The following is a 10,966-nucleotide window of genomic DNA, read 5'->3' on the forward strand; positions in this document are numbered from 1 at the left end:
CTGCCTTTATCTTCCTCTGGACCGAAACTGCTCTTTTCCTGACCTGCTCTGCTTTTCTTTATGTCAGCATTGGGGCACGGATAGTAATGATGCTCGGGAGTACGCTCATCCTTGCAGTCTTGGTCTTTACACAGACAGGCGGGTTTATAATATGAACAGTCATCATGAACCTTGATACACCTCTTGCATGCCGCCACCTTTCTTACAGCAGCCTCTTTTTCTGGTAGCTTTGGTGCTCGAAACCGTTTGCAAAAGTGGAGCTTCCTTTTGTGCTTTCCATCACCGCAGACGACACACCGTGCATGGTCGTCGCCCGACTTGGTAGACTTGGCTCAGCCCTGGTTTCTCTTCTACTCGGCTCTTCAACCCTCAGTGGCTCCAGCTGCTCATATACGCTCTCTTGCTCTTTGGGGAATTCCAAGAGACTGTCAAACCGATTATCTGGTGCCACAGCATTTCCCCTGTCAGCGACATAGACCAGCCATTCCTTTTTGAGAATTTCTGGAAGTTTACTTTCAATTGAACTTGTCACCAGCGGATTTTTGATAGCATCCCTGTCTCCAAGGCCACTCAAGTCGTGAAGTGCCTTCTGCACAGTTTAAATTAATTCCATTATTTTCCGTGGCTGATAATTTCTGGCATTTTCTGTAACTCCTCCACAATTTCAACAGCAATGCGCGTTCGATTCCCATAGCGGTTTTTGAGAACACGGAAGATGTCATCTGCAGTGTGATACGTAGAGAGGCGAAGGTCTCATCTGATTTGGTGGTCCAGACTGTCCGGTAGTTGAATCTTTATCACCTCTCTTGAACAGGTCGGCTCTCCCTGCCTCAGGAGTGCTTCCCAGTCCTTTCTCCATCTGTGAAAATCACGTTTTCTGCCAGTAAACTTGGAGAGGGCCGTCAGTTTCAGTCTGATGGCTGGCGTGGGAAAATTGGAGGAAAAGCCGTTGGTGTTAGTCTTTCAGCATCCTCCTTTCTCCTTTCTTTCTTGGAAACCAACTTGGTGATGTGGAGTTCGAGCCAATTTAGGCGACTCAGAAGTTGCTTCCGATCACCTGGCGGGATCCAGCATTTCCACCGACCATGCACCTCCTTCGCTGTCTGTACCAGTCGTTGCAGGTGGTTAAGCATGAAGTCATACGCCTCCTGGTGGCCATCGGGTTGTACAGCAGCGACGGTTTCACATTCATCCTCTGCTGCTTGTAGTGCTGTGAACATTTCAACATTTCCAAAGTTGTTCCAAAGAGTCTCCTGGATTAGGCTTCTGACCTCCTTCCGTTTCAACTCACATTCATTTGCCGTCTTTGCCAGGTCGGCTTTTTGCTGTTCAGTTAACACGGCTACTTTCTCTGCGTTCAGCTCCGCCTCCCGTTCCGCAATGAATCCGGCCCCCACATCATCATTGGCTTCCATGACTTTCTCGGCTTCTGCTGTGAGTTTATTGAAACTGACTCCGAGATTCTCTTCAGACATGTTTTGATGGGCCCTGGTAATACTGTTGGCCAGACGAGAAAATAATCATTTTGCTGTCGTTCGCTTTACCTTGAGTTGATCAACTGATTTCCCAATAGCTTGATCAGCCATGTTTGATTCCGCCTGCAGGCTGTTCACAGTTGAAAGGGCAAGTACAACTTTTTAATGGCGCTTTGATGTTGTTTTATCTCAACTTGATTTTCTTCCTTCTTAAGGATTCCAAGTTATTGCTCCTACTGCTCCAGCTCAAGTCTCCCAGATTTCCGTTTCCTGTCCTCCAGTTTCCCGGTCAAAAAGTTTTTTTTCCCACTGTCAAGCAGCATTTTCACTGTAAAGCAGTGTTTTCACCGTCAACACGCACAAAACGCTGGTGGAACGCAGCAGGCCAGGCAGCATCTATAAGGAGAAGCGCTTAGTGGTCCAGAGCTTAGTGTTGCTTAAATTTCCAGCATCTGCAGATTTCCTCGTGTTTGCCTTTTCACTGTCAACCAGTTTTTCACTGTCAAGTCGGAGTTCTTGTTCTGTTGTTTGAACATGTGCAGCCTCCCCACTTGAAAGAGATTGAATGCGCCTACCTGAAGGTTTTTAACTGGTTTCCACTCAATGACCAAACAACTTTTCCTTATATTTTTCGCAACTGCGGCAGTTAGTTCCGTTAGTTCTTAGTCATAAGTCATAAAAAATGTCATAAGTAATCAGTCATAAGTTTTCATTAGGTTCAGGTTAAGGTTGAGGTGAAAAACTGGCTGCCTCTCGGATTTTGTAGACGAATTCGGACCTGCACCTCGGTTTCTCTACTGAACCGTTATGGCCTCCGACCGGGCGAACTCTCTCGAAGGTTCGCGAGCTCTTAAGCCCCACGTCATCTCCAAGAAGCGCCTGCGCGCGATGGGCCCCGTGTCGGAGTTAACTCAAACGCAGTGACAGCGGTGCTCTTTTCCATGAAACGGTCTCCAGTTATTTAAAGTTCGGCATCTTACCGCAGATTCCAACGCTGCTCTCGGACTGCCGGCGTGATGATGCAAACTGATACCAAACTGTTTCAGGCAGTAGGTTCTGTCTGGTCTATCAGTAAATTCTTGTTCTTGCTTTTAACCATATAAATATTATTTTCTTTTGCCTCTAGGTCCCAATGCTTTCTAGAAACTCAAGTTTGACTTGACACTCACCTTACTCCCCACCGCTCCGCCATCTCACCACAAGTCATAGGAACTGAAATACTCATTCCGTCCATTGAGTCTTCTCCACCATTCGATCACGACTATTGGATTATCCCTCTAAACCCCATTCTGCTGCCTTTGCCCCGTCACCTTTGACACTCTTATTAATCAACAACGCACCATTTATTTACTTAAAGCCTATTACTCCGCTGGGTTTAGGACAGCAATGCAGAGGTTCACCAGGATGTTGTCTGGATTAGAGGCATGAGCTGCTGTGTAAGGAGAGTTCGGACAAACTTGGGCTGTTTTCTCTGCTGTGAAGGCGGCTCAGGATGAGCTGAGAGAGCTTGATCAGATTACCAGAGGTATAGACAGAGTAGAGAGCTGCCACTTTTAACCTTCTGCGTCCAAATGTCCAATAGCAGAGATCAAGCATTTAGAGAGTTTGCAGAAGAGGTTCACCAGGATGTTGTCTGGATTAGAGGCATGAGCTACTGTGTAAGGAGAGTTCGGACAAACTTGGGCTGCTTCTTTGACGTGGAGGAGGCTCAGGGTGCCCTGACACGGCTTGATAAGATTAAAAGAGATATAGATAGAGTAGATAGCTGCCATTTTAAATCTTCGGGTCAAAATACCTAATACCAGACAGCATGCATTTAGGTAGATGAGGGGCCTGTGGAATTTATTGCCACTGACGGCACAGTTGCCAAGTGATTATTTAAAGCAGAGGTTGATCAGTGCTTGATCAGTAAAGGCATCAAAGGTCATGGGGAGAGGGCAGGGAATGGGGTTGAGAAGGGAAATAAAAGACACACGGGCAGACTCATTTAGGGGCTCTTGTCTGGCACGGAGCAGGGGGGGCTGAACACCGGTTCGTTTTCCACTCTCGGACCTTCACTGAGACCATTTCCCATCAGTACATGTTTTACCAACAGTAATTTCAATGTTCAAGTTCAATGTAAATTTATTATCAAAATGTGTTAAGCAGATGTTATCGAACAATTCCTTTTCTTGTTGGCAAGGTGACTCAATGCTCACCCCCAATCTTGGGGAGGGAATGGGACCAATTCCAGAGGGGAGGGTTGGGTGAGTGTGGGACTTTGTGAAGGAGTCCGAACTCCATCCTCCTCATTCCCCTTCCCCTTCTCACTCCCCTCCCTCCCCACTCCACTGATGTGTTTGTGAGAGAGACAGAGAGACCTGTGTGCCCAGTCACATTCCGTTAGTGATGTGCTGTCCCTACCTACACACTCTCACTCCTCTGTACACAGCAATCCTCACAAGCTCAAATGATCCAAAAATCTTATCCCCTCCCTCCTGCACCAACTCTTTAGCCACATGTTAAACTGTATAATCTTCTGATCCCTGCCACATCACACGGACAGCAGTCCTGAGATCACAGGCCTGGAGGAGCTGTCCTTTCAATTAGCACCTCACTCCCTGAACTCCCTTAACTTAACCTTGTTACTCTACCAGCCCATATCATTGTTACCCACATGGACCACGACCTTCACTGTTCACCCTCCTGGGGAATGCTGAGCACTCAACCTGAGATGACCCAGATGCCAGCATGCAGGAGGGAATTTCATTCTCATTTCATTCATCCTGGAATTTCATTCTCACCTACAGAACATCCTGTCAGTTCCCTGAGCTAACAAGCCACGTAACAACACAGCTCACCTCTTCTCCTCCCTGCCCTTCTCAGTCTCAGAGCCATGCTCAGTGCCAGAGACCCTATTGCTGTGACTTTTCTTTGCCATGTCATCCCACCATCCCCGACTGTACCTAAAGTGATACCTGTGTTGTTCAGAGGGATGGGCACAGGGGGAAACAGAGAGTCCAGTTTCTTCCTCACTGTCACCCAGTTCCCTGTGCCGTGCACCTTGGGTGCAAATACCTCTCAAATGTCCTACCTATCACCCCTTCAGCCTCCTGAATGATCTGGAGTTCATCCAGTTCCAGCTGCAACTCCGTAATGTGGATTGTTCAGAGCTGAAGCTGGATGCCTTTCTCACAGGTGTAGTTATCAGGGACACAGCAGGGTCCTCTGCCTTCCCACATCCCAGAAAGCAGCTTTCCACCACCCCGCCTGTCATCTCCACTGTATCAACTGAGAAAATGTAAAGAAGGGGCAAAAAAAATTCTACATCCATCATGATTTTGCCTTCTTTGACTGACTGCTCTCCCCACTGAAACCTCAAAGAATTAAAGCCTCAAAGTCTCCGCTCCAACTCTGTCCACTCCAACAGTGACAGCTCCATTTGCTCCAGCTAATGAAGGTTTTCTTGATAATCCATCCTGACTGTGGAGTGGCCACCGCTGAAAGCTCAAAAATAACCTGCCCTGAACCACTGCCTTTAATATTCCATTGGTGAACCTGAGTGAATTACGTCCTCTGAAGCTTATGATCTCTCAGATTCACGTTGGGTCAAAGCTTGATACGGTGACACAAGGATGAATGACTGATTGAAACCCATCCCAGTCAGAGCAGGTGACCACCCTCACCACAGTGTGAACCCACCACTGTCTCTGCAGTGTGGATCAGTGTGTGAATGCCTTCCCACAGTCTGAGCAGGTGATCACACTCACCCCAGTGTGAACCCACCTCTGTCTCTGCAGTGTGGATCAGTGTGTGAATGCCTTCCCACAGTCTGAGCAGGTGATCACACTCACCCCAGTGTGAACCCACCTCTGTCTCTGCAGTGTGGATCAGTGTGTGAATGCCTTCCCACAGTCTGAGCAGTTGATGTTCAGTCAGTTGAGATGTCTGAGCGAATTCATTCCCACAATCAGAACAGGTGACTGGCATCGCCCAGTGTGAACTCGCTGATGGACTTTCAAGCCTGATGACCGAGTGAATCCCTTTCCACAATCTGAGCAGGTGAACGGTTTCTCCCCAGTGTGAGTTCGGCAGTGCCTCACCAGGTTGGATGACGCAGTGAATCCTTTCCCACATTCACGACACGTGAACGGCTTCTCCCCAGTGTGAATTCGGCAGTGCTTCACAAGGTGGGATGAGTCAATGAATCCCTTCCCACATTCAGAGCACGTGAATGGCTTCTCCCCAGTGTGAATTCGGATGTGCTTCACAAGGGAGTATGAATCAGCGAATCCCTTCCTACATTCGGAGCAGCTGAACGGCTTCTCCCCAGTGTGAATTCGCTGATGTACATTCAGATGAGACGACTGAGTGAATCCCTTCCCACATTGAGAGCATGTGAATGGCTTCTCCCCAGTGTGAATTCGGCAGTGCTTCACAAGGTGGGATGAGTCAGTGAATCCCTTCCCACATTCAGAGCACGTGAATGGCTTCTCCCCAGTGTGAATTCGGCAGTGCTTCACAAGGGAGAATGAATCAGTAAATCCCTTCCCACATTCAGTGCAGCTGAACGGTTTCTCCCCAGTGTGAATTCGCTGATGTACTTTCAGATGAGATGACTGGGTGAACCCCTTGCCACATTGAAAGCAGCTGAACGGTTTCTCCCCAGTGTGAACTCGCTGATGTTCAGTCAGTTGAGATGACCGAGCAAATCCTTTTCCACATTCAGAGCAAATGAACGGCCTCTCCCCAGTGTGAACTCGGTAGTGCCTCACAAGTTTGGATGAGTCACTGAATCCCTTCCCACATTCAGAGCAAGTGAATGGCCTCTCCCCGGTGTGAACTCGCTGGTGTCTCTGTAGTGTGGATGAACGAGTGAATCCCTTCCCACAGTCTAAGCAGGTGAACGACATCTTTTCAGTGTGAACTCACTGGTGTTCATTCAGTTGAGATGATTCAGTGAATCCTTTCGCACACAGAGCAGGTGATTGGCCTCTCCCCGGTGTGAACTTGCTGGTGTCACTGTGGCATGGTTGAGTGTGTGAATGCCTTCCCACCATGTAAACAGGTTACTGTCTTCTCACTGGGGAATTTTCAGATGTATATTTAGCACCGACGACAGAATGAATTGCTTCCCGCTGTCAGAACAGGTGTAGCATCTCACTGTGGTGTGAACTTCCTGATGTATCTTCAGGCTGGATGACTGGGTAGTTTCCCTCCCTCACACTGAGCAGGTGAATGGCCTCTCCCCACTGTGAACTCACTGGCGTGTCTGCGGGTAGGCTGTGAGTGAATCCCTTCCCACACTGAGAGAAGGAGAATGATATCTCACTGCGATCAATCATCTGGCAATTCAGACAGTCAGATGTTTGAATCCCTTCTACAATCAATGCAGTTGAAGAACTGATCTCCAGTGAGCAAATGCTGGTGTGTTCTCAGCTCCCGGTTCCAGTGGATAACACTGAGTTACAACAGAAAACTTCATTTCAGACACAAAACACATTTCCAGCTGGGATGGGATAATTCTTCATCTCCAAGGATTGACAATAGATGTGTCGGTCTTGCAAAGAAAATATTTGGCCAATCCTTATATATCCGTAAATAGACAGCCCATGCACAAGTGTTCTGCCATTTCAAACCTGTAAAAATATTTGAAAGGACATCAATAGGTGAAGGACAGTTTTTCAGGTGAGATTTTAGTCTGTGGTGAGAACATAAGGAAAAGGAGTAGGAGAACATCATCTGGCCCGTCTCCACCAACCTGCCTTTTCCCCATCGCCCTTCATTCCCCTTCTTTGCAAACATCTATCCAACCTCGTCTCAAATGCATTTACTGAGGTAGCCTCCACTGCTTCATTGGGCAGAGAAATCTATAGATTCCCAACTCTTGGGGGAAATCTTCATCTCCATCCCAAATGCCCCGAATGTTAAAGTGATGTCCTCTAGTTCTACTCTCAACTACCAGTGGAAACAACTTTTCTACCTCTACCTTAACTATCTGAATCATAATTTTGCATGTTTCTATAAGATCATCTCTCAATGTGAGCTCTGGCATCAGAATATCACCCAGTTCATCTCATGTTGAGATATACCACAGGTGACTGTGGGAAGCAGATGGAGTTCAACCTGGTGGTTCATTTCGGTAGGTCCAATTTGAAGACAGAATACAATATTAATGATAGGACTCTTGGCAGTTTGGAGGAGCAGCGAGATCGTGGGATCTATGTCAATAGTTCATGCAAAGCTGCTACGCAGCTGGACAATGTTTTTAAGAAGGCCTTCATCAGACATGGGACTGAGTTCAAAAGTGGTGAGGTACTACTACAGATATAAAAGGCCTTCGTTAGGCCCTACTTTTAGCACTGTGTTCAATTCTGATCACCTCACAACAGGAAAAAACACTCTAAATAGGGTGCAGAGGAGTTTGACAAGGATGTTGCTTGGATTGGAGAGCACGCCTTACAAGAGTAGGCTGAGTAAACTTTGGAGCGATGGAAGATGAGAGGTGACCTGAGAGAGTTGTATAAGATGATGAGAGGCATTGATCGTGTGGATAGCCAGAGGTTTCTCCCCAGGGCTGAACGAGCCAACATGAGGGGGCATAGTTTTAAGGTGCTTGGAAGTAGGTACAAGGGGGATACCAGAGATAAGCTTTTTTTTTCACTCTCTTTTCACACAGAGAGTGGCAGGTACATGGAATGCACCGCCAGCGACGGTGGAAAAGGTGGATACAATAAGGGTCTTTTCAGACACTGTTCGGTAGGTACGTGCAATGCACTGCCAGCGACGGTGGTAAAGGTGGATACAATAAGGGTCTTTTCAGACACTGTTCAGTAGGTACGTGGAGCTGGGAATAATAGAGGGATATTTGGTAGTGAAACTCTTGGCAGATTCTAGAGTAGGTTATATGGTCGGCATGAGGTTGTCATCCGAAGGGCCTGTAATGAATTGCAGACTTATGTTTCTGTGTTTATATGTGAACTCCCCATCTTCTAACAAGGCATGGATCAAGCCTCCTGACTGACCAACAAAATCTCTGACTGTATTCCTGTCTGTATGAGAAAGGGCTCTACTTCTGCCTTCAATCAACCTATGACTTGGCTCAGTCTGTCTCTGTCCTTTGGTATTATTTCAAGTTCATGTTCCACAACACGACAAAGTGAACTTGTTACTACATGTCTGATCCTGGAGATTTTCTAATTACTGGGATCCCCTCCCCCCAGCTGAGTGACAGTGATGAACCCATCGATGGCAATGCCAATGACTATGAAGGGGTGGGCAGTAGTTACTCTCATTGGAGTGTGGCACTTTTGTGATGTGAAAGCTACAGGTCACCTGTCATCGAGGACAAAGGTGTTTCATATCGTTATTTACCCAGAGAGAACTAAAGCTGACCGGAGGATTTTTTTTATGCTATACAATAGTAATTGACATTCTCACCGACTGGGAGGTAGACTCTTTATCTGAGAGTAACCGGACACTATATTTTTGTTCCGAGGTACTGATCCTCGGATTTACATGGCTGGAAGTCGCTGCGTTAGGGACAATCTCTATGGGGACAACGCTGGCCTGTCAACCATGGCTGCCTCCTTACCCAGAAGACAGCACGGCGGAGAAACCTGTCCATCAGCCATCCAAGGACCCAGCGATGCGCATGCGCCGGAGAAATGGCGGCGCCGCCAGCTCTCAACCGCCGTAAACTCCCCGTGACTCGGGTAAATCGTGGGACTGAGAGAGACGGAAAGGACCGGGATTGTCCTGAGGTGCGGGACCAGTGTGGACGGAGCTCATGGTAATTTTCCTTTAATCGCGGTTCAGACGCCGGTGATTAAGCTCCCACCCGCGGCCCCGCTCCTACCTGCGTCCGATCCCCGAGAGCCTCTCGTCTGCTGAGCGCATGCGCAATGTTCACGATTGGCTGTGCCGCCCACGCATGCGCATTGGTTTAAACAGGATTAAAAAATCTGCAGACGCGGAAATCCAAAGCAACACGTGGAGGAACTCAGTGGGGCAGAAAGCAACTATGGAGAGGAGAGAACAGTCGGCGTTTCAGACCCACACCCTTCTTCAGGACTGGAAAGTCAGTATGTGGGGGGAGATGAAGTGATAGGGCAAACCGGGAGACGGGGAGAGTAAAGAGCTGAGAAGTTAATGAGTCAGAGAGATAAAGGGCTGGAGAATAATAATATTTTATTGATCCTGAGTGGGAAATTCATTTCGTTACAGCAGCAACATTTAGAAATACACTTAACAGTGTGCAGACTTTACTAATAAGAAAGTAGAGAATAATAATATACACAGTAATACTGTACCAATGTGCAATAATATTGCATGAAATAATAATGCAGGGATTATTGAACTAAGATGTGTGTTCACCTATCTCAGAAAGATGAACTCTTGCAGTTGGTAAGAAACAATTTCTGTAACTATGCTTGAGACGGCGGGGATGAGTGAGTCTGTTAGAAAGAGGGATGGGGAATCTGCTGCCTGTCGGGTAGGTGATGGAGAGGATATGACAGATTGTCCATAATCGGTAAGTTTATCAAAGAATGGATCCATGTCTCCTGATGAGTTTACTTTGTCTTTTTGCACCGATGCTGCTCCCCCAACAGAAAGCAGCAAAGAAGACTGCACTCGCTACAACAGACTGGTAAAAGATCTGCACCAACCTGCCTCACACATTCAAGCATCTCGGCTTCCTTAGAAGACAAAGTCTACTCATCCCCTTCTTGAAAACAACCTTTCTGTTGGTTTTTCAGTCATGTCTTTACCCGAGGTGAACACCCAACTAATTGTCCTCCACCACAGTGACCTCTGCTCCCAGAATGTGTGCAGGACTCGTCACTGTCCTCTTCCTCCTAAAATCAATCACCATTTCCCTGGTTTCGGCCACATTCAGGAGCAGGTGATTCCTCCTCACTATTCCACAATCCTGTCCACCAGTCCTCTGTACCCCGACTCCTGCCCATCTCTAATGCACCCAACTACCGCAGAGTCATCAGAGAACTTCTGCAAGTGGCCAGACTCAGAGTTGTACTGAAAGTCTGAGGCGCACAGTGTGAACGGAAACGGAGACAGGACAGTCCCTTGTGGGGCTTCAGAGACACTCACCTCCACTTCAGGCACAGAACTACCGAGCGGTACAAACTGGGGTCTGTCTGCCAGGAAGGCAGTGATCCAGGAGAGAGTGAATTTGTCTACACCCATTCTTTGCAATTTCTTGCTCAGAAGACGCGGATAGATTACACTGAAGGCACTAGAGCGATTTAAAGTGATGATTCTCACAATGCCACCAGCATCATTCCAGTGGGAGTGAGCTCACTGCAACAGGTGGATGACAGAACACAGAAGCAAAGAAAACCTGCAGCACAACACTGAGCCCAACATGTCCTTATCGTAGAACTGCCTCGGCTTGCCCATAGCTCCATGTACCTATCCAGGAGTCTCTGAAAAGACCCTATCGTTTCAACCTCCACCACGGTCGCCGGCAGCCCATTCCACGCACTCAGCAC

The 10,966-nt window shown here is 47.6% G+C and overlaps 1 protein-coding gene across 1 annotated transcript; it reads right to left on the reverse strand.

The window, feature by feature from the left end:
* Positions 1 to 5,338: 5,338 nt before the first annotated feature.
* Positions 5,339 to 9,332, reverse strand: LOC132385953 (gastrula zinc finger protein XlCGF8.2DB-like). The gene is made up of 2 exons (XM_059958184.1): positions 9,313 to 9,332; positions 5,339 to 7,093 (listed from the first exon to the last, which is right to left on the reverse strand). Exon 2 carries the CDS (start codon positions 6,365 to 6,367, stop codon positions 5,390 to 5,392), a length of 978 nt encoding a protein of 325 aa, XP_059814167.1. The 5' UTR covers positions 6,368 to 7,093; positions 9,313 to 9,332; the 3' UTR covers positions 5,339 to 5,389.
* Between the last annotated feature and the right edge of the window lie 1,634 nt (positions 9,333 to 10,966).

The sequence above is a fragment of the Hypanus sabinus genome (genome assembly GCF_030144855.1).
Source record: "Hypanus sabinus isolate sHypSab1 chromosome X2 unlocalized genomic scaffold, sHypSab1.hap1 SUPER_X2_unloc_7, whole genome shotgun sequence".
Taxonomy (NCBI): Eukaryota; Metazoa; Chordata; class Chondrichthyes; order Myliobatiformes; family Dasyatidae; genus Hypanus; species Hypanus sabinus.

Excerpts from the sequence above, each read along its gene's own strand:
- LOC132385953 (XM_059958184.1), bottom strand. The coding sequence starts at position 6,367 with ATGTCGTTCACCTGCTTAGACTGTGGGAAGGGATTCACTCGTTCATCC.